At 35.9% G+C, this 24015-nt stretch overlaps 1 protein-coding gene across 1 annotated transcript in view; it reads right to left on the bottom strand.

Moving 5' to 3' along the window:
- Nucleotides 1-17936, bottom strand: part of LOC110096025 (ATP-dependent RNA helicase DBP5-like) — a 28934-nt gene extending 10998 nt beyond the window's left edge. Inside the window, exons 1-8 of the mRNA XM_028700144.1 lie at nt 17750-17936; nt 16995-17417; nt 16088-16324; nt 13036-13039; nt 12069-12309; nt 11901-11981; nt 2136-2243; nt 1937-2056 (exon numbers count right to left, since the gene is read on the bottom strand). Coding sequence (XP_028555977.1) covers nt 1937-2056; nt 2136-2243; nt 11901-11981; nt 12069-12309; nt 13036-13039; nt 16088-16324; nt 16995-17417; nt 17750-17936 — 1401 coding nt within the window. The remainder of the gene's footprint in view (nt 1-1936; nt 2057-2135; nt 2244-11900; nt 11982-12068; nt 12310-13035; nt 13040-16087; nt 16325-16994; nt 17418-17749) is intronic.
- Nucleotides 17937-24015: the final 6079 nt, after the last annotated feature.

Here is a 24015-nt window from a genome sequence, read left to right as displayed (position 1 = left end):
GTAATGCATGGTGGAATGGAGGATAGCTTCACAATCATTGCACCTAATGCAATTAGTATGGATGAGGCATCTTTCAAAGGAAGTTTGGAATAATGGGATACCAACCAACTCTCGCAGCTGTCTTCTTATTGGTATCCTCCTCCCCCTGAATGGATTAAACTTAACATTAATGCTTCTTTAGGAAGCAATTACAATGCTGGTGTTGGAGGTGTCTTCAAGGATCAAAGAGGCAGATTTTTGTGTGCCTTTGGTGTGAATTGTTTGCATTGGGATTCAGCACAGATGGAGCTTTTTGCAATCTTGTTAGTTAAGAAGTTCGTCCTAGACTGGATGTATGAGTACAAAGGGATTATCATTGAGGGGGATAATCAGAATGTTATTGCTTTTGTTCAGAAGATCTTTAATAAGGAGCCTGTCAAAGAAGGAGGTCCAAAGATAGAGGATTTTTCTTTTCTCACTGAATTTAATCAAGTTTTATTTCATTATGTTAATAGGAAATGTAATAAGCTAGCTGATTTTTGTGCTAACTATGCTCGTTGTTTAGATTTCTTTTGGGATGACTTAAGTAGTAATAAGGTCCCTCCTTTCTTTATTACTTTACACAAGGAGGACTGTGATTGTGGATCAATCACTTAGTTGCTTGTAATTTTTTCTTAATAAAGTTGCTTCAAGCATTCCATCAAAGAAAAAAAAGTTTTAAAAGCAAGCATGTCTCCAATGCAGTAGAATGCACATTAAGAACTAAAAGCACAAAAATGATGCAAGTCTAATTTCAGTTATAAGAACTTTCTTTTCAAAGTTTGGCCCATTTGGCCTTTTTGGCAATCATTTGATCCATTTCTTTCTTTCAGAGCTTCCATAACCATACTTTGATATTATTATGCATTTAAAATTTGTTCTTCTCTTTACTTGTCTATAGATCTTTTCTAGAACTTCTCATTTTAATTTTAACTAAATTCTTCCTTGTTGATTTTTTCAAAAATCAAATCTTTTATAAAAACTAGACTGTTCACACTAAAACATAGATTTTTCATTTTTTCTCATTTTTTTTATTTATAATGTACTTAGGTTTTCCTCATGCAAATATGTGCAGCTGGGTCCCTAAATTTATATGAAAGGCCTTTATTTTATAATAAATTGTGCACAATTTGATGCTCGATTCACACTTATTTATTTTTACTTGATTTAGCCTAAAAAGTAACTTGATATTCAAATGCACTTATGTTTCCCGTATTAAAATAATATAAATGCTGTATTGTGATGGAAAAAACCTTTATGCTACTTTTGCTGAATAACCACAATATTGAGAATAATAAATGGGCTGTGCTATACATAACTGAAGAACCACCATTTCACACTTACGACACATTTGATTGCTTGATATAAGAAATCATATTTTGAAAAATGATGAAGTTTGTTAAATCCATCATTTGGTTGCATCAAGTTAGACACCAAGTTTGATTTTAAACTCCACAACTCTTATCAAAACTCCCTCAAAAGTTATAATTCTATTTCTACAATTAAAACAAGTGAAAATGAAACCATCACTTTCTGAAACATTTTTTTCAATTTTAAAGCAACCAATTGCCTGAAATAAGAATATGCATGTGAGTATCACTTGGTTTGATGCTTTGCAGACACTTGATGTAGCTAACTTATTCTAAATGTAATGAAAAATGAAACTCAAGCTTAGATGTGGTGCTGCGATTGATGATGAATGTGTAAGGTCATATGGTTCATGAATGACCCCAAATTTAGCTGCTGAGAAAACTGGATCAAATTTTAGCTGATGCTGAGAAACTTGGCATAAAAAAAAATGTTAAAAGAAAAAGATATTAAGAAACTTAAAAAGTAAATAATCCCATAAATCAAAAGTTTCAGATAATCTCAGAATTACGAAAACAAATGGAATGAATAAATAAAAGGACTGTGTCACCTTTCTTTTAGTATTGCAGAAAATAACAGCTTGGGTGATAGTAAGCGTGTCATAGAGATCGTACAAAGTATCAAATTTCCACTCCTCCCTCTCAACAGCAACAAAGAATTGTTTGATACCCTGCATTCAGAAAATGAGCCACGTGTGATCAACTGTACGAATTTCAAACACAGAATTGACACGAAGCAATATAGTTCACCTCCAGAGTTAGCTCATCACGCTTGACCAGTATTCTCACAGGATCCGTCATGAACTTGCCAGTTATTTCTAATATTTCATGAGGAAGTGTGGCAGATATTAGAACAACATGGGCGAGAGGCAGATATGGTTATACTAATTAATGTAGTCAACGAAAGCAAAATGAAAAATTATACCATATATATATAACACATCATCAAAATTCCAAGAAAAAACATTTTAAATATCCCTAGGGAGATATTAAATAATCCAGGTACAGCTCAATGAGAATAAAAAAAAGTATATAATCAATAAAAACAAGTACAAAAATCAAGTTAGTTTTTATCAAAGACTTGCCTCTCAAATGACATCCATGGGAACCTACTCATTAAACATTATAAATGTACTAATGGTTTTAACATTTTATAACTAACAGGACATTGGTTTTATGTAGGGTAATAAGTAAAAAAATACATGCTATTGTGAATAGAATACCACAAAAACTAGTAACATGAATGAGATGACTGTTCAAAGGAAGAACAATATTTTACATATCATGAGAAAGCTTTTCATAGCTGTTGCTGCTTACATTTGTGTTAATGATCAACATCTTATTGTCTACTACAGGAACATTTTGGCTTGTAGGCGATCATTGATGAGGTGTAAAGGTTTTAATGACAACTGTAATCATCAAAATATTGAACACAAATAAAAACTTCGTATGCTTAGCTATGCTAGACATCCAGAAATTCCAATCAAATACCAAGGCTCTACTGGTTTCCTTTTTTTTTTCGTAATTTCATATTGAAATTGGTGAGTCAAAGGATAAATGATTTGGATGACGAATGCAAGACAACTAAAGAGGGAGGAAAATAGAAACAACACCAACGAAACTGATAAAAAGGGCAAGAGGGAGAGCAGTAAAGGTTACCCATAATCTCAGCAAAATAGACAAAGCTATAAAAAGTAGAAAATAAAAAAAAAAATTACTTTTATTTTTTTTGATTGATTCTATACAAAGTATGAAAGTATATATTCATTCCTTTACTCTCAGTAAAGATTCTATACAAAGTATGAAAGTATATATTCTATATTTTCAAAATTCCTGTAATGAAAATAAATTAAAACTAACTACTAAAAAAAGATAAAAAGTTTCCAAGCAAGGCAGAAACTAGAAGAGGAAGGAAAGGCACATTAATTGCAATCTAAAGGATAAAATAGGATCAATCTAATGGTTAAAACCATTAACCCATGCACTCGAGAAATCCTGCCAAGATTAATGGACTTCTAAATCACACGGTCTTTCAACGCTCGTTCAAACTGAATGATATAAATGATCTATCATTCCAAGTTTGCCTAAAATGTTTTTGATCATGGGGTTGTGGAGTCTTTTGATGAGAATATTAGCAAGTTGATTTCATGCTGGAACATATACAGTATAATCAACATACTTTCTAATTTCTCTTTTATGAAATATTTATTCATCTCCACATATTTGGCAAATGGCATATATATTATTGCAATATATCTTCATTAGTCATTCCCATTTGATTTATCTTCCAAGATTTATTTTTATCTATAAAAGCTTGCAGATTTTTTAGCAATAGCTCAAAATTTAAATTCAGAGGTAGATCTTAAGAAAATATTTTTGCTCCTTTATGTTATGAGAAAATATTAGAAATGATCTTTCTTTATTAGATTTAAATAAGAATTTGACTTTTAGCAGGGCACAATAGCGAAAAAAGGATTCATATAGCTGACTCCTCGTAGTGGGACAAAGGCTTGATGTTATTGATGTTGTTGTTGATGTATGTTATGAGATTGATTCCAAAAATATATACTTGTACAGAGATGACCCAACATAGTCTGCATCAGTATACCATTAATTTAGAAGGTATCATGCCTTTTATACAAAATTCTTTTGCCTAGATTTGATTTAAGATATCTAAGAATTCTATAAGAAGTTTGAAGGTGAGATTATTTAGGTCTGTATATGAATGAACTGATGAGATTTATTACAAATGTGATGTCTAGATAGGTTTGAGATGGATTAAATTTTCAACTAATATTTAATATTATCCCACATCTACTTATTTTCCTTCTTCATCTGCATCCAATTTTTGACCCAGTTCAATTGATTTCACAAGGATCACAATTAATTATTTTTTTTCCTTTTCCGTACATCTATAACATATTTTGATGAGAGATGAATAGTTCCATTGACTTTGTTTATCTCCAACTTCATTCATGACTTTTATAAATATATCAAATCTTGTCGAAGATTGTTTAAAGCCACATCGAGCCTATTTTTTAAATTTACAAACTTTGTTCTTTCTAAAAGAACTATCAAATCCATATAGTAGATCCATATAAACTTCTTCAACATCCCTATATTAGAAAACAATCTTTACATCATGTTACCATATAGACAATCTACGAATGGCTATAAGATAAATTAAGATAAGTATTATATTCATTTTCACAATAGGAACAAAACTTTCTTGGTAGTCAATCCTATAAAACTAAGTATATCTTTTGGCTACCAATCTTGCTTTATATTATTCTAGAGTTCCATTTGCTTTATATTTAACCAAAAAAAACATTTGGATTTTATATTTTTCTTCCGTTTTAGCACTTCAACAATATCTCAAGTGTGATTTTTTTCTTAACATCTCTTACAACATCGTTTCAATTCTTGTTTTCAAGTGTGATGAGGACATCGAAGATCAACGGCTACGATCGTGTCTATTTATTTTGATATATTTTATGTATTTGATTTTTTATTGTTCTTTATCCCTTTCTACCCTCACTTGAGGGCTTTGTCTTATGTTTGCCTTAGGGGCAATTGTGTCTTTTTATTTTCCTTCATGTATTTGACTATTTAAGCCTTCTCCCTCCTCTTGGAGAGGGGATGATGAATTATTGAATAAAAAAAGTTTGTGCTTGTTTGATCTCTTAGTGAGTTCATGAGAGGAGAAGCCCGAGGAGGGTGATTTGCAATACCCATCAATCTTTGGAAGAGTCCAAGATTCGCAGTTCTTACGATCTCTTTGTGAGTTCGTTATTTTACTTTTCTCTTATTTGTTTTTCTTTCATCTCCTTTCTTCCCCTCTCCATCCACCACCAAGTGTTTAGCCTCCACCATCCAATCCCTCCCCAAGCTCCACCACCGGCTTCACCTCATCCTTCCCCAACCAAATTCTCCTAAACCCCACCACCATGCCGCCGGCCCTAGTACCCACCCACCATTAATGATGGTTAATGTCATCATCATCACTTACCAAAATTACCTCCCTTAATTTAGGAAGAGAACTCCTCAATTTGAAATTCAAATTTTGAATTTCAAATTCTTTCCAAATTAGGAAATCCAAATTAGGAAAGTTTCTATGTTGAATCCAGTTTTAAAATAAATCAAATTGGATTTAATATTTTTCTTTCCTAGTCATCATCACCTATTTGGAAACCCCCTCTCATCCTCCCAATCCCCTACCTCCTCCTTGATACCGCCGGCCCCATGATGGGTTCCCCCTTGAATTCCCCATTAACCTCCCAATTACTTATTTCCTTATTTGGCTCCTTGTATTTTAGGAAATGATTTGAATTCAAATTCAAAATAATTTGAATTTCAAATGCTTTCTATTTATGCCTAAGCCTTGAAGGAAATATCTCTCCATCACCCTAAATCTGAGATTAATTCTCAGATTAGTCTTTAATTACAATTCATTGTGTGGTCCACATTCATTGAATGTGGACAAAATCTTCCTCCTCCCCCCTATAGGCCGGCCCACTCATCCCTGTCTCTCATTAATTCTAGCCATTATTACTTCCTTATTAACTCCCCAAATTAAGCCCCATTCAAATTCAAATTGAGCCTATTTCCCTCCAATCCGTCTTAATTGAGAATTAATGACAAGGCAAGCAATTAAACCACCACCTTCTCTCTCTCCCTCCTAGTGCTGCCGGCCAGCCCCTCCCCTTTTCTCCTTACCTGCCCCTTTCTCTTCCCTAGCCTCCACAATTATTTCCACAGGAAGAGAAGATCTCAGGGAAGTTTTATAGCCCTTACACCACCCTCTTCCCCTTCCAACGGGGCAACAAGGTCCAGATTTTCCCTGATTGAGTTGCTGCCCAGAATTCTGGAAGAAAGAAACTTGCTGTCCAGATTTCTCCACAAGTCCAAACTACTGTCCACTCCACCGAGGCTGCTGTCCAAAAACTTTGGCACTTGTTCTTTGGTGTCCCTCCATTGGGAAGGGCTCCCAAGGGCTGTTTGAGATAGCCGGAAATATCAAATAGCTGTCCACTACTTCCCCAACACCCATCCCACCAACGGGACTCCACATCTTCTTCTATGGGTGAACTCCTCACCAACTCTTGTATGTTCTTAGTTTATCTCTCGAATGTGGTTGTAACTTGCCTCATGAAGATTATGTTAATCTTTTCTCTGCTAAAGCCTAGTGAATCAGAGAGTTGAGTGAGTGGACACTCCTAGTAATTAATCTCATTGTTAGACTAGGGATATTTGTTGAAAACCATTCATATACGCAACGTTATATTGACTTGATTGTTATATGATCTTAACTCTTACGCGTGTGACTCAGCCTAAGTTTATTTTATCGCCTTATTGTTTTATCTTAGCATTAAATCAGCATAAGTTTCATTTAATATTGTTCTCTAAAAATTAAGCGTGCAAATTCCTTGAGCAACTCATCTTCGCTTGTTTGTTTTACATCAAAGTGCCTCAAAAAGAGTTTGTAATATTATAATGAAATTGTAGCTTATGTTTGTAAGGATGGCTCTACAAGTAAGAGAATAATTTTGAAAAAGACATGATTACCTTGGCTATATTTGTATCCAAATTTATTCATAAATTTTATAAATATGATAAATCATATGCGATCAAAGATTACTTAAGTCTATAAAAAGCCTTCTTTAATTTACACATTTTGTTCATTGTAAAAGAACAATCAAATCAAGATGGTTGATCTATACAAACTTCCACATCCCCATATAAGAAAAAAAAACTCCTATCATATTGTTGCATGGACCATCCACAGTTGACTATAAGAGAAATTATTATGTGCGTTATATTCATTCTTGCAATAGGAGCAAAAATCTCATAGTAGTCTATTTTTTAAATCTTTTGGCTACCAATCTCACTTTATACTGCTATAGGCTTTCATATGTTCTATATTTAACCAAAAAAATCCATTTGTATCCTACAATTTTCTTCTCTTTTGGTAATTAACGATCTCCCAATTGTAATTTTTTTCAAAGTATTAATTTCTTCTCTTATAGCATCTTTCCAATTTTTGTTTTCAAGTGTCTCAAATAAAATTTTAGTATTCTATTGGAATAGAAGCTTATGTTTGTAAGGTTTTATAAGTAGAAGAAAATTTTTTAAAAGATGTGCAATAGGAGATGGGATATAAAGGAGAATGCATAGTGATGGGTTAATCATTGTTATCTATTAACTATGCTAAGTCTTGATATTGCTGGAGATTTTGGCTAGACTTATTCCTTTTTGTATAGACTTGAAAGGGTACAATATCAAGATTTGTTGGAGATTTTGTTGTTAGAATGTCCAGATGAAAGATAGAAATTTCATCAAATTTATCTTCAAGTTGAGACTTCTTCAAGTTGAGACTTCTTACCTTGAAGATGAGTTTAATTGAAAAAATTCCATCAAAGGTGACATATCTTTTGAAGTAAGAAATTTTTTTTTGTGGTAGAATGTTAACACTTATATCCTTCTTCAGTAAGAAATTTCCTCCTCAGGAATGCGAGCATGCTATCATCTTGAACAAAGGAGACTCGTCTATCAGTGTTCGTCTGTACCTTCATCCTCAAATACAAAATGAAAAGATTAAGAGATTAATCAAGGGGATGCTAGAGGCAGGGATCATTCAACCCAGTGATAGTCCATTTTTTAGCCCAATGCTTTAGCAGCAGTTTTCTTCATTCCACCTTGAGGATATGGTAGCACATTGGGAGGGGAGTATTGATAGCCCGGCTAATTTGATTGAGAGGGAATTAAAAAGTTCCTTAATCAAGAGGGAGTTGTTAAGGAAGGTTCTTAATCAAAGGGAAATTGTTTAGAAAAGTTTCAATTATAAGTGGGAGGGAATTATTGAGGGCAAGAGAGCTAATTTGAATTCAAAATCTAAAAGAAATTTATTTAGGAAAAGGGAGAATGAACCAAGTTGGAATTATTTAGGAAAGTTTTAATTACAATTGAGAGGGAATTATTTAGGGCAAGAGATATGATTTAAATTCAAATATGAGAGAGAATTATTTAGGGAAAGGGGTCTAATTTGGGAGGGAATTAGAATAGTCTATTTAAGGCTAACAATAGGATGATTTCGAGATTGTGTTTTGAGTTTGCTGAAATTAGAATTTCTTAAATTGTGAGGGTCTAGCCGTCGGCTAGAGATTTAGAAGAGCTGGATCTTCCTCTCTAATTGAAGATACAACTGTATATTGCTATTTTTTTGGACATTTAGGCCATTTAAGGCAAACTCACATACACAACGCATACACAAAGACTCGAACCCATGACCTCTGTTGGAAGCCTAAGCTCTCAACCAAAAGGTCACAGTGAGATGTGTATATATTGCTATTTTCTTTCATATATCCTGCAATAAAAATAATTTTGGTGTGTTCTTCCTAATTTCTTAACGATGTTTACTGATTTTGAAGAAATTGTATCCACTTCCTATCACACATCTAGCCATTTTTTTTTTTTTTTTTGCATGTACAATTCACTAAGTAAAAGACATAAAATGAGAAGTCATGTTCCATAAGGCTCTCAAGAAAATTTACAAGTGTAAACTCCGAAAGATAAATTTGCAAATAAAAATTTGAGGTGAGAATAATTTGCAATTTAAACTCATAAGAAAGGGGTGACTAAATTTGGATAAACGAAGAGATTTGGGTAGAGAAAATCAAGAAAACTATCCAAAACTATTCTATAAAGTCATCTTCCCTTATTTGGGGTAGTCGACCACCTTTTAAAGATAGAATCAATGAGTTGCTGATTATTTTTAAGGAATGACTAACCATAATTTAAATGTGCGTAGAAAACCTAGGGTAAGAGAAAAGCTAATGTTATGTGGAAAAAAAATAGCTAGTGATATTAAGAATGTTGCAAAGGATGTATTTATAGTATCAAAAGGAAGAGATCATAAAAATAGTTCGTAATCTAATCAAAATATGCAAAAAAAAGATAAAAAATTAGAATCTTTGTTATAAAAATTAGTTTATATGTAAAAACTGTGATAATTGAGAAAAGATATAAAGAGACCCATAAGGAGTCTTAGAAAGCAATATGTGATGCAAATATTTAAGTTTTTAATGATTTAATTAATAGATTAGATGCTAAGTAGGGCGAAAGATATATGTATAAGTTAGTCAAACAAAGAGATAGGAGTAGTAAGGATTTAGTTCAAATAAAATGCATTAAAAATGAATATCAAAAAGAGCTTTTATTATAACAGGATATTCAATAAAGGTAGATGAGAAATTTTCCTAAACTTTTTAATGAAGATTATGAGAATACAATAAACTTTAGTGACCTTAGCATCCTAAATAAAAAATAAAGATTTTTGTAAAAACCAAATTTAGAGAGGTTATAAAGAGAATGAAGTGTAAAAAAGCTATTTGACCTGATGATATTCTAATAGAGGTGTGAAAATCCTTAGCAGATGAATGAATTTCTTGGTTTACTAAACTTTTTTTAATATTATTTTGAAGATTAGACAGATGTCAGATGAGTGGAGAATGAGTGTTTTGATTCATATTTTTAAAAATAAAGGTGATGCACAAGATTGTGTGAATTATAGAATAGGTAAGTTAATATGTCATACTTTAAAAATATGGGAGAGAGTTATGGAGCATAGGTTATGACATGATACTAATATTTCTCAAAATCAATTAAGATTCATGCAAGGTAGGTCTACAATGGAAGCTATACATTTATTGAGAGGTTTAATGGAGAAGTATAGAGAGAATGAGGAGGATCTATATATGATATTTATTAATTTAGATAAAGCATATGATAAAGTTCTAATAGAAGTGTTATTAAGAGTTCTAGAAAAGAAAGGAACTAATAATGCTTATATTCAAGTCATTAAGGATATGTATGCAAGAGCTGTTACTTGTGTTCAAACATAAGGTGATTTGACCAAGTATTTTTCTATTTCAGTTGGACTACAACAAGCATCAACCATAAGCCCATATATTTTTGCTTTAATCTGGATGTTCAAACTAGACATTTGAAAGAGGTTGTACCTTAGTGTATGTTTTTTGCTGATGATATTCTTTTTTATTGATAAGACTAGAGAGGGAGTTGAAGGTAAACATGAATTATGGAGGTCAACCTTAGAGTCTAAAGGTTTTTATTTGAGTAAATCTAAAACAAAATTTATGAAGTGCAATTTTTAGTAATAATAGATATAATGGGGGGATTTTGACTTTGGGCGATCAAGTCATTAATAAGAGTATACATTTTAGATATATTGGGTTTATTGTTCAGAGAGATGGTGAAATAGATAGGGATATTATTAGTAGAATTCAAGTTAGAGTTTTGAAGTGCAAAAATGCATCGGGCTTGTTGTGTGATAGAAAAGTCCCCCTCAAACTTAAGGAAAATTTCTATAAGATGGTGGTGAGACCTGCAATGTTTTATGGTGCAAAATGTTGGCCATTAAAATAGAAGCATAATATTAAGGTAACTGCTACAAAGATGAGGATGTTTGGGGGGATGAGTGGCTTACTCTTAGAGATAAAATACGAAACAAGCATATACGTGAAAAGGTTGGAGTAGTTCTAGGGGAAGATAAGATTATTGAGAGTCGCCTTAGATGGATTGGTCACATAAAACGACAGCCTTCTGATTACCAAATTAGGAGAGTAGATGTATTAGATTTTGCTTATGTTAAGAAAAATAGAGGTAGACATAAAAATACTTGGTTAGAAAATATTAGAAATAACCTTTCTTTATTAGATTTGAATGAGAATTTGACTCTTAACAGGACATAATGGAGAAAAAGGATTCATGTAGCCAATCCCATGTAATGAATTAAACAAGAAGAAATTAAATTATTTTCCTCATTCTCTCTTCTCTCGCTCCCAACTTACTTAGGAGCATTGTCAAATCATATTCCTCCAAAGAAAATTTAATTTCCATGTCATATATATTTTTAATAAGTTTCATAAGCTATCCCCACCCAACTCTGGATCATTCATCATCAGCATTATCCAACTAAATTTTCTTAAACAGAAAGAAATTAAACCATATTTCCTCACCATAACAAGAACCAATGAGCCCGACCTAGCCATCCCTTAAGTCCAGTTTAATCTAACTATACCAACCTAATTGATCCTCGTTGATTGAATAACACAACTGACCTTTCCAAATCTAACCATTAAAACCAAATAAAGAAAAAAAAAAATACAAAGAATTATTTTCAATCAAATATTATAAACATATCATTTTATAGCTCTTTTTAAGTTTCCTTCAAGGTCTACAGAAATTTCTTTAATAAGTGCATTGATGGAAAGCCATTCTTAAGAGAATCAATTTTCAAGAAGTATCTTAAGAAACAATAATAAAGATGAAATATAACAGTAGTTGCAAATAGAATGGCTAAACAAGAACAAATTTAAAATATTTCAAGCTGCCTCGTACGGAACTAAAAAGCTAATAGAGTAGCATAAAACTTGAATACATGATAAAGAATTGGTAAAAGGGATGAAGGGCATAATCAACAAAAGTTTTGTTATTTGCCTGAAGATCGGGGGGAAGATATCTGTAAACATCATATATTTGATCATTAAAACCTCTGCTCAGCATCTCATCTGACTCATCCTGTTCAAAATTGCTATATTTAGTTCTATAAAAGAAAACAAACATTGTGTTGGGTTAAAAAAAAAAACAAAGTAACAAATTACTGACAAGAATTAGCAATTTAATTGATCTTGTCCTTAAGGTCCTTCTCTTGATCATGTCACAAACTCTACCAAGAGTTCCTGAGACCGCATGAACTCCATATTCCAGTTTTCGAATATCCTCCCCTATGCTCTTTCCACCAATACAAGCATGAGCCTGCACGTTTATGTAATCACCAATTGCTAATATGACTTTTTCAGTCTGTGCAGCAAGCTCTCTTGTAGGAGATAGAATCAATGCCTGCACTCTGAATATACGAATAATACTGTAATTTTGGAAGGAAACATATTTTTTTGACTTATTCTTGATCAAGAACAACTATGTAATATTTATGGAACTCTTGCTATGATAGCTTGCCAAATTAAACTAAATTAAATTAAAACTTGAAATTCAAATAAAAAGATTCAATTAATTATGACATCTATTTAAATATTTCTTAGCAGAGAAATCATCCCCATGCAATGAGCACACTTCTTTTCCTCCTAATCTAGGTGGCCCCCTCTTGGTTCATATAGGCTTCATCTTCAAGATTTCATGAACGAAAGTGCCCTTAATATCTAGTTGGTGTAGAGGACAATCAAGATTATTGTAGTCTTCTTTTTTATAGACTAGGTAAAATTTTCAAACAAAACTAGCAAATTATTTGAGATGATAAAATAATATTTTTGAGTAAGAATATCTTTGAGTTATTTCCTTTTGACTCTAAGAGAATGATTCATATAGCTTTCTTCTTCAAGATTTCATTAAGGAAAGTGCTCTTAATATGTAGTTGGTGATGAGGCCAATCAAGATTATTATAGTAGAATATAAAACTCTTTTAGTTTTCAACTTTTCTACAAATGCGTTAATATCCAAATAAACAATGCCATAGGCTTGAATAAATCCTTTTCCAATCAATCTAGTCTTATATCAGTTAATAGTCCAACCTGATTTAGACTTCACTAAAAACACCCACTTACAACCAATAGTAGACTTCCCTCAAGAACAACTTCCTGTTTTTTTCATCTCATCAAGTCCTGTTTTTCTAACTCTCATTTCCTCAAGAACTACTTCCTTTCACTAAAATACTAGTAGAGCCTCTCACATATTGTTTGGGATCTCCACAAGAGAAAGTTGAGTGATAAAAGAAAAAAAACGAGTGACAAATTTCTAAACGGTACAAAGTATGGAGTTTTTCACCCTTTAAGAATATAATGGATATTTTACAATCATCAAGTTCCTCATGAGAATTTGAACACAATATGCAGCCCAAAATTTGCACCACGGTCTATTTAAAGAGTTTTGGCACTTGGGCAAAATTTTTATAAGACATATTAATTGCATATAAGACAATACTCAAAATTTCACTCTCATTTTGCGAGGACTTTAGAATCAGATTCAATATTACCCATGGGAGCAAACATTTATAATTATCCATTTAATAACGAGAAAGACCTTTTGATTAAGGCTAGTCTTCATATACTAAATGCTAAGCATATAGTGATAGTAAATTTAGTTTAGAAATGTTTACAATCATAAACTTAAGAAGATAGTGAGGAGAATGACAATAAACCCTATCAAGATCACATGGTTCTATCATTATAAATTGCCATGGTCCATGATCAACATAGTGAATAGAGGAAGTCGGCCTAACCTAATTGAATGATACTTTCGTCCAAGGGAACCTTATAGACTTAGGTTGGATGTTTTTCTAGGGTATCAAATATAAGTCAACCTTAGCTTAGAGAGCTTTAAGGTCTAACAAATGTGGCCTATGATACACAATTCAAAGATTTTTAAGCCATTTGTAAACTTATGGGCTTTGATGTAAAAGTAATTTAGTGGTGTCATTTTACAATGAAAACACTCATACAGAGAGCCCTATTCATAACTATTTATATGTGGTGTTATTTGGTGATAAAATAGTCAGTTAGAGGATATGTGTCATATCTTTACTAGCAAGATTATTTGATATTGAACATAGCAATACACTTGATAAAACATTGGCTCTTTATAAGTTGAAGTTATTATTGAATTTATCATCATTGACTAACGATTACGATGGATTGATCTATTTTTACTTTAAATTTTAATTCGATAGATTGTGTTCAAATATTTCTTTACTTTATAATTTTTTATATTTTCGTATTTTATTAAGATTTAAGTCCAAAATGATTTGTTGTGGGATTTGGGGATATTTTTAGAAGTAAAATCCCCACTAGTTGATAATTTGTGTCAACATAGCCATCATAGGGTTCAAATCTTATGGACTCTAGTCATTAAGGAATAGAGGATCAAATTTGAAATGTGAAATTTAAGAGCATGTCATAACAACAAGGTGATCTACTTAAGAACATTGTACAGCATATAAATGATCTTGATTTTAAAAATAGAGACTATAACTTCAAAATTAATTTCATAATTTTTTTAAGCATTTGTATGGTTGTAGGGACAGGATGAACTAGCATTCATGTTATTTACGATTCAAACAGCATTTTTGGATATTGAATTCGAGCACTTAGCATGTTCGTGGGAGTATAATGTTGACCTCATTTTTATATGAGGTCACTAGGACCAATCTAATCCCAAAGATCTATCCAGACCCTAAGATCTATCTAGACCCTGGGATCTATCCAATCCCTAGATCTACCTAGACCCTAGGATCAATCCAGATTCAAATCAAGCCCAAACTTCAAACTTATGATCCAGAATTTAAACCTATCCATATCTCAATTCCAATTTAAACCTTGATCCTGCCTCTAATCTGGCTTCAATCCTACCCAATCACTTATGATCATTCAAATGATTGTCAATGAATTGAATAATTCAAATTCATGCATTTAAATCCAAAATCTAGATCAAATTCATAAATGCAGACCAAAACCCAGGGTTCAAAGGCCCTATCCTGATATCATTTTCCAATGATTTTTTAAACACTTCAAACCCCAATCAAATAAACTCTGATTCATGATCTATCAATTGCATATTGATTAGGCATGTCCCAAGGGTCTACCCTCCAAATTTAAGCTCAATCTGAGATCTCTAACCACATAAACTGGATTGAAATCCAAAGGTTGTAAAACCTTCAAATATTTACGGCCTATGCCACTGTACATGTCCACTAGTGGAATTTCACCTTGGAGCCTTCTTTAAAGGCTCTAATCACATTCAGACCCTTTATCAAGATATGTTAAGTAGTAACTGTATTTTGGTGCTAATTTTGACCTCCAGTCAACTAGAGGTTAAGGGCATTTTGGAGCTTTTATAGAATTCAACATGACATTTTCAAATTAAGCCTTGTAACCTTCTCCAATGCATCCTAATCATCATTAGGAGTACATTGGATCAAGCTCTAGCCCTGGTCAAACCTGGTAGACCAGATCAAGCAGTTTTGACCAAAATACCCCTTTGATATTTGAATACTCACTTAAATCCAAATGGCCTCCTTTTGCATTATACCTTTGCGATCGTCAGTGTTGTAGATGTTGGCATGTGGATCGAGCAGTCACTCGACTATCTTGTCATTGGCGTCGCACCGGGTTTCCTCCCACCACGCTAGAGAAAAGCATGCATGGCTGGTTTGTCGGCCCGACGCGCATGTCGAGGTAAGAGAGGGAGCTTTCTTAGATGGGATAAAATATTATAATCTATCCCATTGGCTGAAGCCTTCTTTTTCTTAGGATCTTCAGGGATAATATCATCGTTGATAACTATCTCTTTTTCCTTGTCTTTGTTGGAGACCCCTTTCTTAGGTGGAGGCGGTAGTACATTGCCGCTTCTTAACTGCACTTGAGTAATCTCCTTCGGTTCAGAGTCATTTAATTGAGAATTTTCTTTAGAATCAGCCATTGTTGCGTCTAGGGATGCATCTGTTGATTCAGAGTCACCGCCCAAATTTACATGTCCGATTCGAGACTCTATGCTAGGGTCTAATTCATCTTCTTCAAGAAAATACAAGTCCTCTTGTGAGCTGTAGTCCATTGGCAAAACCATCATACAGGATACAGAGGGTACTTCTTCTATGTATTCTTCTTTTGTTAAGGTACTCGACGCCACCGAGATGACCTTACATACTTCTTTGGGAAGAGAATCTTCATCTCCTTCTTTGGCTTCATCTATTTTAAGCTCTGTCATAAAGTCAATGAGCTTGATAGGTCGCCTCACAGTTTGGTAGTATTCATCCAAACTGTCGATAACCCTTTGAGTCGTAGTCATCTTCTCATTGGGCTTCTTCAGCTTGGTTCTCTTCTTGGAGGATTTCACCCTTCCAGACTTTGAAGTACCTGCTTGGTCGGAAAACTGTTTAGAAGTAGAAGGTCATACCACTGGTAGCACCTTCAAATCTATCATTGGCTCAATAGGAGAGTTCCACTTTACACCTGGAACTCCTTCAAGCTGCTTCAACATCTTCACAGTTTTCTTGGAGACCACAGTCTTCCACTGTTCTTCCTGAATTTTCTTCTTTTCTTTTTCTTCTTTCTTCAACCAGGGGTACGGAAGAGGACGTGACCACCCGAGTTGATTCCTTTCTAGGGTGAGACAACACATTGTCGGACAATGTGAGTTCCCCTTTTTAATATTTTCTTTTAAGACAATCCTTGAAGATGTAGCAATCTTCAATAGGACGGCTGAGTACCCGATGATATGGGCAATAATTTGGATCACCAGTGTGCTTCGACTCTTCGGGTCTCTTGCATTCAGGTAGTTCTAAACCCGATTTTAATACTTGTCGAAATAATTTAGTGACACTCTCCCTCTTGAATGAATATTCTTTATTCATTTTATCTTTAAGGGATTGGAACGTTCTATCACCAGTTCCTATTGTCTGTCTCGGGCGTTCTCCACCACCTTGATAAGTTTGTGGCTTATCATTTCCCCCTAGTATCAACTTCGGTTGGGGGCTGGGATTATAAACTTGCTTAGGCTTTTCTTGATATTGCATCGGTTGTTTGCCTTTGTCTACGTTGTAAATCACTTGTTTTTCTCTATCAGCTCTAGAGAAGAACGTAGAGTCGGCCTCACCCCTTCTAGCACCCGGGGCCTTAGCCTTCTTGGGCTTATCAGAGTGATTTTCTGATCTGGAAAAATTCAGTTTCTCGAACTTCGCCACTCTATTAAGCAAGTCTTGAAATATGTTGATTGTAGACATGCACAGGAAGGGTTGCATCTTGTCATCTATGTTGCACATTAACAACTGTACTGCATGTTCTTCTTCTAACTGCTGCTCACATTTCATGCTCAAATTTTGCCAGCGAGTGATGTATTTAGTCACTGATTCTTCTCTTTTTCTCTTATCCAGAGCGAGGTCAGCGATCGTGATCTTCTCAGTTGCACTAGCAAATCTCTTCACAAACATATTTTTCAATATGCGAATGTCTTCACAGAATCATTCCGCAGTTCAGCATACCATTTGAAAGAAGTTATTGTCAAACTGCTGACGAATTGTCGGAAGAGTAGGGCGTCATTGCCTCCTGTATTCCCGCAAGTGGCTTTAAACTGTGCCAATTACTGCCTGAGGTTGTTATTACCGTTGAAAGTATTGAACTTTGGTATTGAATATTATTTTGGATACGGCACTTGGTCGTATTCAAGAGGATACGGATGACCCTTGCCCACTAATTTCTCTGCCTTATCAACAACTATGATAGCTCTGATCCTTTTTATTATTATTCCTTCCAACTATGCAGCGGTCACAGGTTCAAAAGTACTTGCAACATTTTGTGGGATGGGCTGACGGATGACATTATGAGCCTCGTGACCACCATCAGGAATATCTAATCCTCCCGAGACTTGAGGAATTTGAAAATTTGGAGGATCAACAGGAGGATTGGGCATGGCACCAATAGCGGCAGTTCTCTGCATCATTGCCCCCTTCTGAGCTATCATCTCAGTCATCTTCTCATTCAACTGACAGATTTCTCTATCTTTGGCTCTCATTTGTCGACTAATATGTCTTTACATGTCTGCAAGTGTGACATTCTCGTCAGCGAAGGGATTCTCCTCGGTTTCTTCTCTTTCTTCTTCTACTTGGGAATGACCACCTCTGCCAGTGGTGGACCCAGCTTTATGACGACGTCGATAAACTTGCCTAACCGGCGGTTGTTGATCGTCTTCATCTTCATCGTTATTGTAGTAGGCTTTCTCATTAGCATTGGTGTGTCTCACCATATAGACTACCTACATGTCCAAGATGTTATTTATTTCTTGTATTTACTCTTTTAGAATTTCCTCCAGAAATTCATCAATATTTTCTTCCCCTTCAAGGTATTCTTCCTCTCCTATATTTTGATCATCTATATTTTCTTCCAGTACTCGGATCTCTGAGCGGCGACGCCATTGGATTTTCGGTTCTTGATTAGGCAAGGGGACTTCTTCGATCAGTGGACTGCGGTCGAAGTTAGTCTCTTCCTTTAGAGGGGATGGAGGGCGACGGGATCCCCTGGAGGATTCTCCAAGGTGTCTACTGTCTGGAGGAGTGTCATTATGGGTCCTTTTAGGGGCCCACCTCTAACGTTATTTGTTGATGGGGGCGGATCTCTGGTAAGCCTCACCGGATGTCACGCCCAAATTCGTTCTTCCTTCTCTTCTATATTCCTTCTCATTCCTTTGAGGCTTTGGCCTCCAGACTTGATTTCCTTTCCACCGGTACCTTTCAGCAACAAATCCTTGAACATATGGTTCAGATGTCACGCCCCATTGTTCACCGCATGGGTTTTGCCTTCTTTCTCTCCCTTCTACAGCAAAGGACAGACGCTCCCTTGGCGGGGTTCTTCTGGTCATGATCACTAAAGGCCGTTGAAACTTCATCTTCAGACCTTTATCCTTCAGTGTCTTTAATACTCTGTATACTCGAGCGGACAGAGTTTCAAGCTCTTTCTACTTTGGAGGGGCTCGGACCTCACATCGTTGTTCCCAGAAGGACTTCTTTAGCTCACCAATGGAGCTATTCCTATTCACCCATTTTAAATCAGAAAACTTGTTCTGGGTAGGAACATTGGCTTCAGGCTCTTAGGCCGATAGATTTGAAGGGTGGACAGGGAGTTGTTGCTGCTAAGCTCGGAGTTCCGCGTTCATCTTTCTTCTCTGCCTCCTTGTAGGCCTTCCTCCATAAGAGGAAGACTCAGCATCGTACTTCCAGGTGCAGATAACCTGATTGACAGAGTAGTGGTGTTTGTAGTCACCATAGAAACTCTTCCACCATTCACAATTCTTCTGGTGGTCAGGGCCTTAGGCTGTGACAGCCTCTCGAACACAAAAATCCTCCCTCGAGAATTTTCGGCAGCAGGTCGTTATGCTGGTAGATGCACACGAAGGGTAGGAGCTTCAGTAGGGGGTCGCTGCACCGGCAGATGCGTGCGACGAGTAGGAGCCTCAAAAGCTCTTGCAACGACAGCAGGGAAATCGACACTACCAAATTGGATGGTAGCTCCAATGTTTCCAGTCTCAATAACAGCATTAGCCAGCTGAATCATGGTTCCTCGTCCCAGCTGGACGGTCATCGGGTGTTCTATAGATCCATCTGCATAAATGAAAGGCAAGGGTTAGTAATCAGAATCTGATACATCACCCCGCACTTTCAAAATGCAGAGACTTGTACATAACACAAAAACAAAAAAAAAGACAAAAATTTTTAGCATAACCAAGCAATAAAAATAATTTTAAAACTCTACTGAATGCCAAATGAATTTGACAAATGATTTTTAAAAAAATTCAGATTTTTGAATCATTAAACGATCATTTTGAAAGACTCAAAATCTCGAGTAAGATTTGATATAGCTGCTACTATAACACTGAGATGACTAGCCAAAGATGAAAAGAGAAACCAATCCCCAGCGGACTCTATAGAAATCTGTAGGCTCCAAAAATTTGGCCCCGTCCTCCGCCCGCTTTTCTTTTTATTCGGCGATGGAGTTTTTACTAAATAAGTTTCGGGATAAATTTTGGAAGGCAGATGGGTTTGTAGATAAGACACTACCTAGAGATTTCACCCTCATTTTGCGATGACTTTATGATGGGAGTTCTGGTTTCCTATAGGTGCAAGTCTCTATAGTTAATTACCCCTCTCAATCATGAGAGAGAACTTTCGATTAAGGCTAGTCGTCAATCAGATACATATAGATACGTGTTATCTGGCATATAGTAGCAGCAATGGGTTTGAGATTGGAAAGATTGGATATTTGGGAATTTGAAGGGTTTGATATTTAAAACTTGAAATTGCATCATCTCACACTTAAAGCGGATGGTGGAGGAATGGATGATAGACCCGATCAAGATCCCATGGTTTCTTCATCCCGGGCCATCGTGGTCCCTGGTCTACTTAGTCAGAGGAGGTAGTCGACCCAACCTGACAGAAGGATCCTTGTCGGCAGCCATGGGTTGCTTCGTCAAAGGGGACCTTATAGACCGGGGTTGAATGTTTGTCTAAGGGGGCAAATTTGAATCCACCTTAGCTTGCAGAGAGCTTTATGCCCTATCAATCATATCCTATTGATTCATATCTCAAGGATTTAATGCCAATAAGGAGCGTAACGCGCTGGCCATAACCGGTATTTCGTGGTGCCATTTGACGGCAAAACCACTCGGTTCAGAGGGCCCCGGGTCATAACCGTTTATCCTGCGGTGCCATTTGGCGGCAAAACTGCCGGTTAAAATACACATATCACGTCCTTACTGGTAGGAGACTGGTTTGAGAATGGATCATAGAGATCTTTTCGACTAGGCATTTGGCTCTTTGTGAGCTAGAGTTTATTTGAATTTGTTCACCCCGGCAGACCGTTGCGGAAGGTGGATGGACTTTGCTTTAAGCGTTGAGATGGATAGTTTCATTTTTAAATATTTTTTGGATTTTGGGAATTTTGGAATTTTCTAGGATTTTGAGTGGAGCTTTGGATTTTTATTGGTATTTGGGGTAGAGCTTTGGAGTATTTGAAATGGACTTTTTGGAGAATTGAAAGTATTTGGGAACCCCTCCAGTTGAGATCTGCATTCAACACGGCCATCATTGGGGTGTTCGGGGTCATTTCCATTTGATTGAACCTTGTCGACTCTATCAACTGTCGACAGAGGATCGGGTTTCATAAGCTTTGAGTCTTTATTAGTGAATTCTTTTAATTTTAGGCTCTAAAGGCCTCATATGAATGTATTTAAACAAATATTCTGGTCGCCACGGCCACATATTTATTTGTTGGTTCAAAACTTGTCGACTCTTATTGATCCGTATAGAAGGATCGGTTTCGAACTTGAATTCACTTGTCAACCCGCGCAACATCCCTACACGTTACGTGTGTACCAATAACAAGCTCGTCGGGGCCCATGCGAGTTAAGATTGCATTTTCCCCTCTAGTGTACCTATGTGTATACAAATTATAGTGCACGTGCATGGGTACTTTAAAATATTTATAGACGCCTTCTGTCTGCTTGTACGGATGTTGCAAATCCAGTGGCGTGGCGTAACAGCTTCTGAATAGAGTTGTTCAATGCTTCGTATAGGTAGACTGTCGTGCACTACTTGCATGATTTACACAGGTAGATTGTATTGCACTAACTAATCCCCTACCTTATTTTTGTAAATGATTATAGATGGCTTGTTGTACGCACGAGGAGTTTCCCACTGTAACTCGTAAGCGCTTGCATTTGATATAGTCACTTTGTACTTTTCTTGTGTACAATGGATTGGGTGTACCACATGTCTTATATAGTGGCCCATGGATATTTACAATTGTTGTAGTCATCTTGCATGTAGTTCATAGATGATTTTTAGTGCACATGATAAGTTTATTGCAAGGATCCATATGTACTTGTGTTTACTACAAACTTCTATTTCATGCTAACAGAAGATTCATGACACAATTTTTATATAATATGCAACCTGAATTGTAGCTCTACACATATTCTTCATATTTCACTCATGGATATTCCTTATGTGCATTAGAACTCTTCTATTGCTTGATGTATGTCCTTGTAATGGTTCAAATGCTGTAGGTTCAATAATTCCCCTCATTCAAGAGATATGACATTCAATTTGAGATGATCATTGTAGGCTAATTATGATTGCTCAAATAAGTTTTATACCAAAGCTTGTAATGACTTCATGGGTGAATGTTTGTTTGCTTGGATGAAATTCAAATGGATCACCCTCTTTTATTATACAACTCCTAATGGAGTGACGACTCTTTAATCCTTATTGAGAGTTTATTGCTATGATCCAAACTCAAGCTTCATTATAATTCAAGTTCCAAGTACAAGTTCAAGTCTTCGTAGTTAAATGGAAGGCCTTTGCTTGTGTTTAGATCTTTGTTCATTTGATTTTTAAATGCAAGTTCAAGTTCATCGGATGCTTAAATCAGGTTCTTGCTGTCTTCTAGAGTCCAAGTCCGAGTTCAAATAACAAGTTCAAGTTCCAAATCCACAAGTTTGAGTTCAATGTCAAAGTTCACTTGGCATTCCAATCAAATTCAAGCACGAACTTATTTCATTTAGATTTAATTATTTGTTAATCATTTGTTTTATATCCAAATACGAGTCCATTTCACGGTTCAAATTCAATCTTGTTTCAAAAGGTCCACAAGTTCAAGTTCAAAATACAGTTCAGGCTTAAGATGAGTCTTTTCCCTTCGTTCGAGTTCCGTGTAGTTAGTTCACTTGAATTCGAGATATTCTTTTGTTTCGTTTTCATTCAAGTTGGAGTTATCATTGACTGCTTAAGTTTGAATTAAGTCTATTTGACGCTCCAATCAATGTCCAAGTAAAGCTCCACATTGTCCCAAGTACGAATTACATTTACCCGAAATTTTGGCAGCCTTCCAGCGTCTCCCGTGTTTAGGGGAAAACTACGGAAAACTGGGCCCCCAGCCACGCTAGAAAAAAGCGTGCACGGTAGGTTCCCTCGGACGAGGACACCGCGGCCGTAATAATTTGTATTCCCCACCACGCCAGAGAAAGGCGTGCATGGGTTGCGGGCACCAGTTTAAAAATAAGCAATTTTATATTTGACCCCACCTCGACATAGGCGTCGCACCGAATTCCCTTCCCACCACGCTAGAGAAAAGCGTGCATGAGTTGGTTTTTCAGTCCGACAGTAACGCCGAAAATGGGGTTTTGATTACCCGTCCCGTCGCAAGCATCGCAACGAATTCCCTTCTCACCACGCTAGAGAAAAGTGTGCATGAGTTGGTCGTTCGCCACGTTACAAGCGCCGAGAATGGGTTTTCAAAGGTTTAGAGTTTAGGAGTGTTATACCTTAGCGATCGCCGGTGTTGTAGATGTTGACATGTGGATCGAGGAGTCACTCGCCTATCTCATCGTTGGCATCGCACCGGGTTCTCTCCCACCACGCTAGAGAAAAGCATACATGGGTGGTTTGCCGGCCCGACGCGCATGCCGAGGTAAGAGAGGGAGCTTTCTGAGATGGGATAAAATATTATAATCTATCCCATTGGCTGAAGCCTTCTTTTTCTTAGGATCTTCAGGGATAATATCATCGTTGATAATTATCTCTTTCTCCTTGTCTTTGTTAGACACCCCTTTCTTCGGTGGAGGCGGTAGTACCTTGTCGCTTCTTAACTACACTTGAGCAATCTCCTCCGGTTCAGAGTCATTTAATGGAGCATTTTCTTCAGAATCAGCCATTCTTGCGTCTAGGGATGCATCTGTTGATTCAGAGTCACCACCCAAATTTCTATGTCCCATTCGAGACGCTATGCTAGGGTCTGATTCATCTTCTTCTGGAAAATACAAGTCCTCTTCTAAGCTGTAGTCCATTGGCAAAACCATCATACAGAATTTAGAGGGTACTTCTTCTGTGTATTCTTCTTTTGTTAAGGTACTCGACGCCACCGAGATGACCCTACATACTTCTTTGGAAAGAGAATCTTCATCTCCTTCTTTGGCTTCATCTATTTTAAGCTCTGTCATAAAGTCAACAAGCTTGATAGGTCGCCTCACAGTCTGGTAGTATTCATCCAAACTGTCGATA

Source organism: Dendrobium catenatum, unplaced genomic scaffold (assembly GCF_001605985.2).
Source record: "Dendrobium catenatum unplaced genomic scaffold, ASM160598v2 fragScaff_scaffold_1456, whole genome shotgun sequence".
NCBI lineage: Eukaryota > Viridiplantae > Streptophyta > Magnoliopsida > Asparagales > Orchidaceae > Dendrobium > Dendrobium catenatum.
This window is presented reverse-complemented; position numbering and strand designations above follow the sequence as displayed.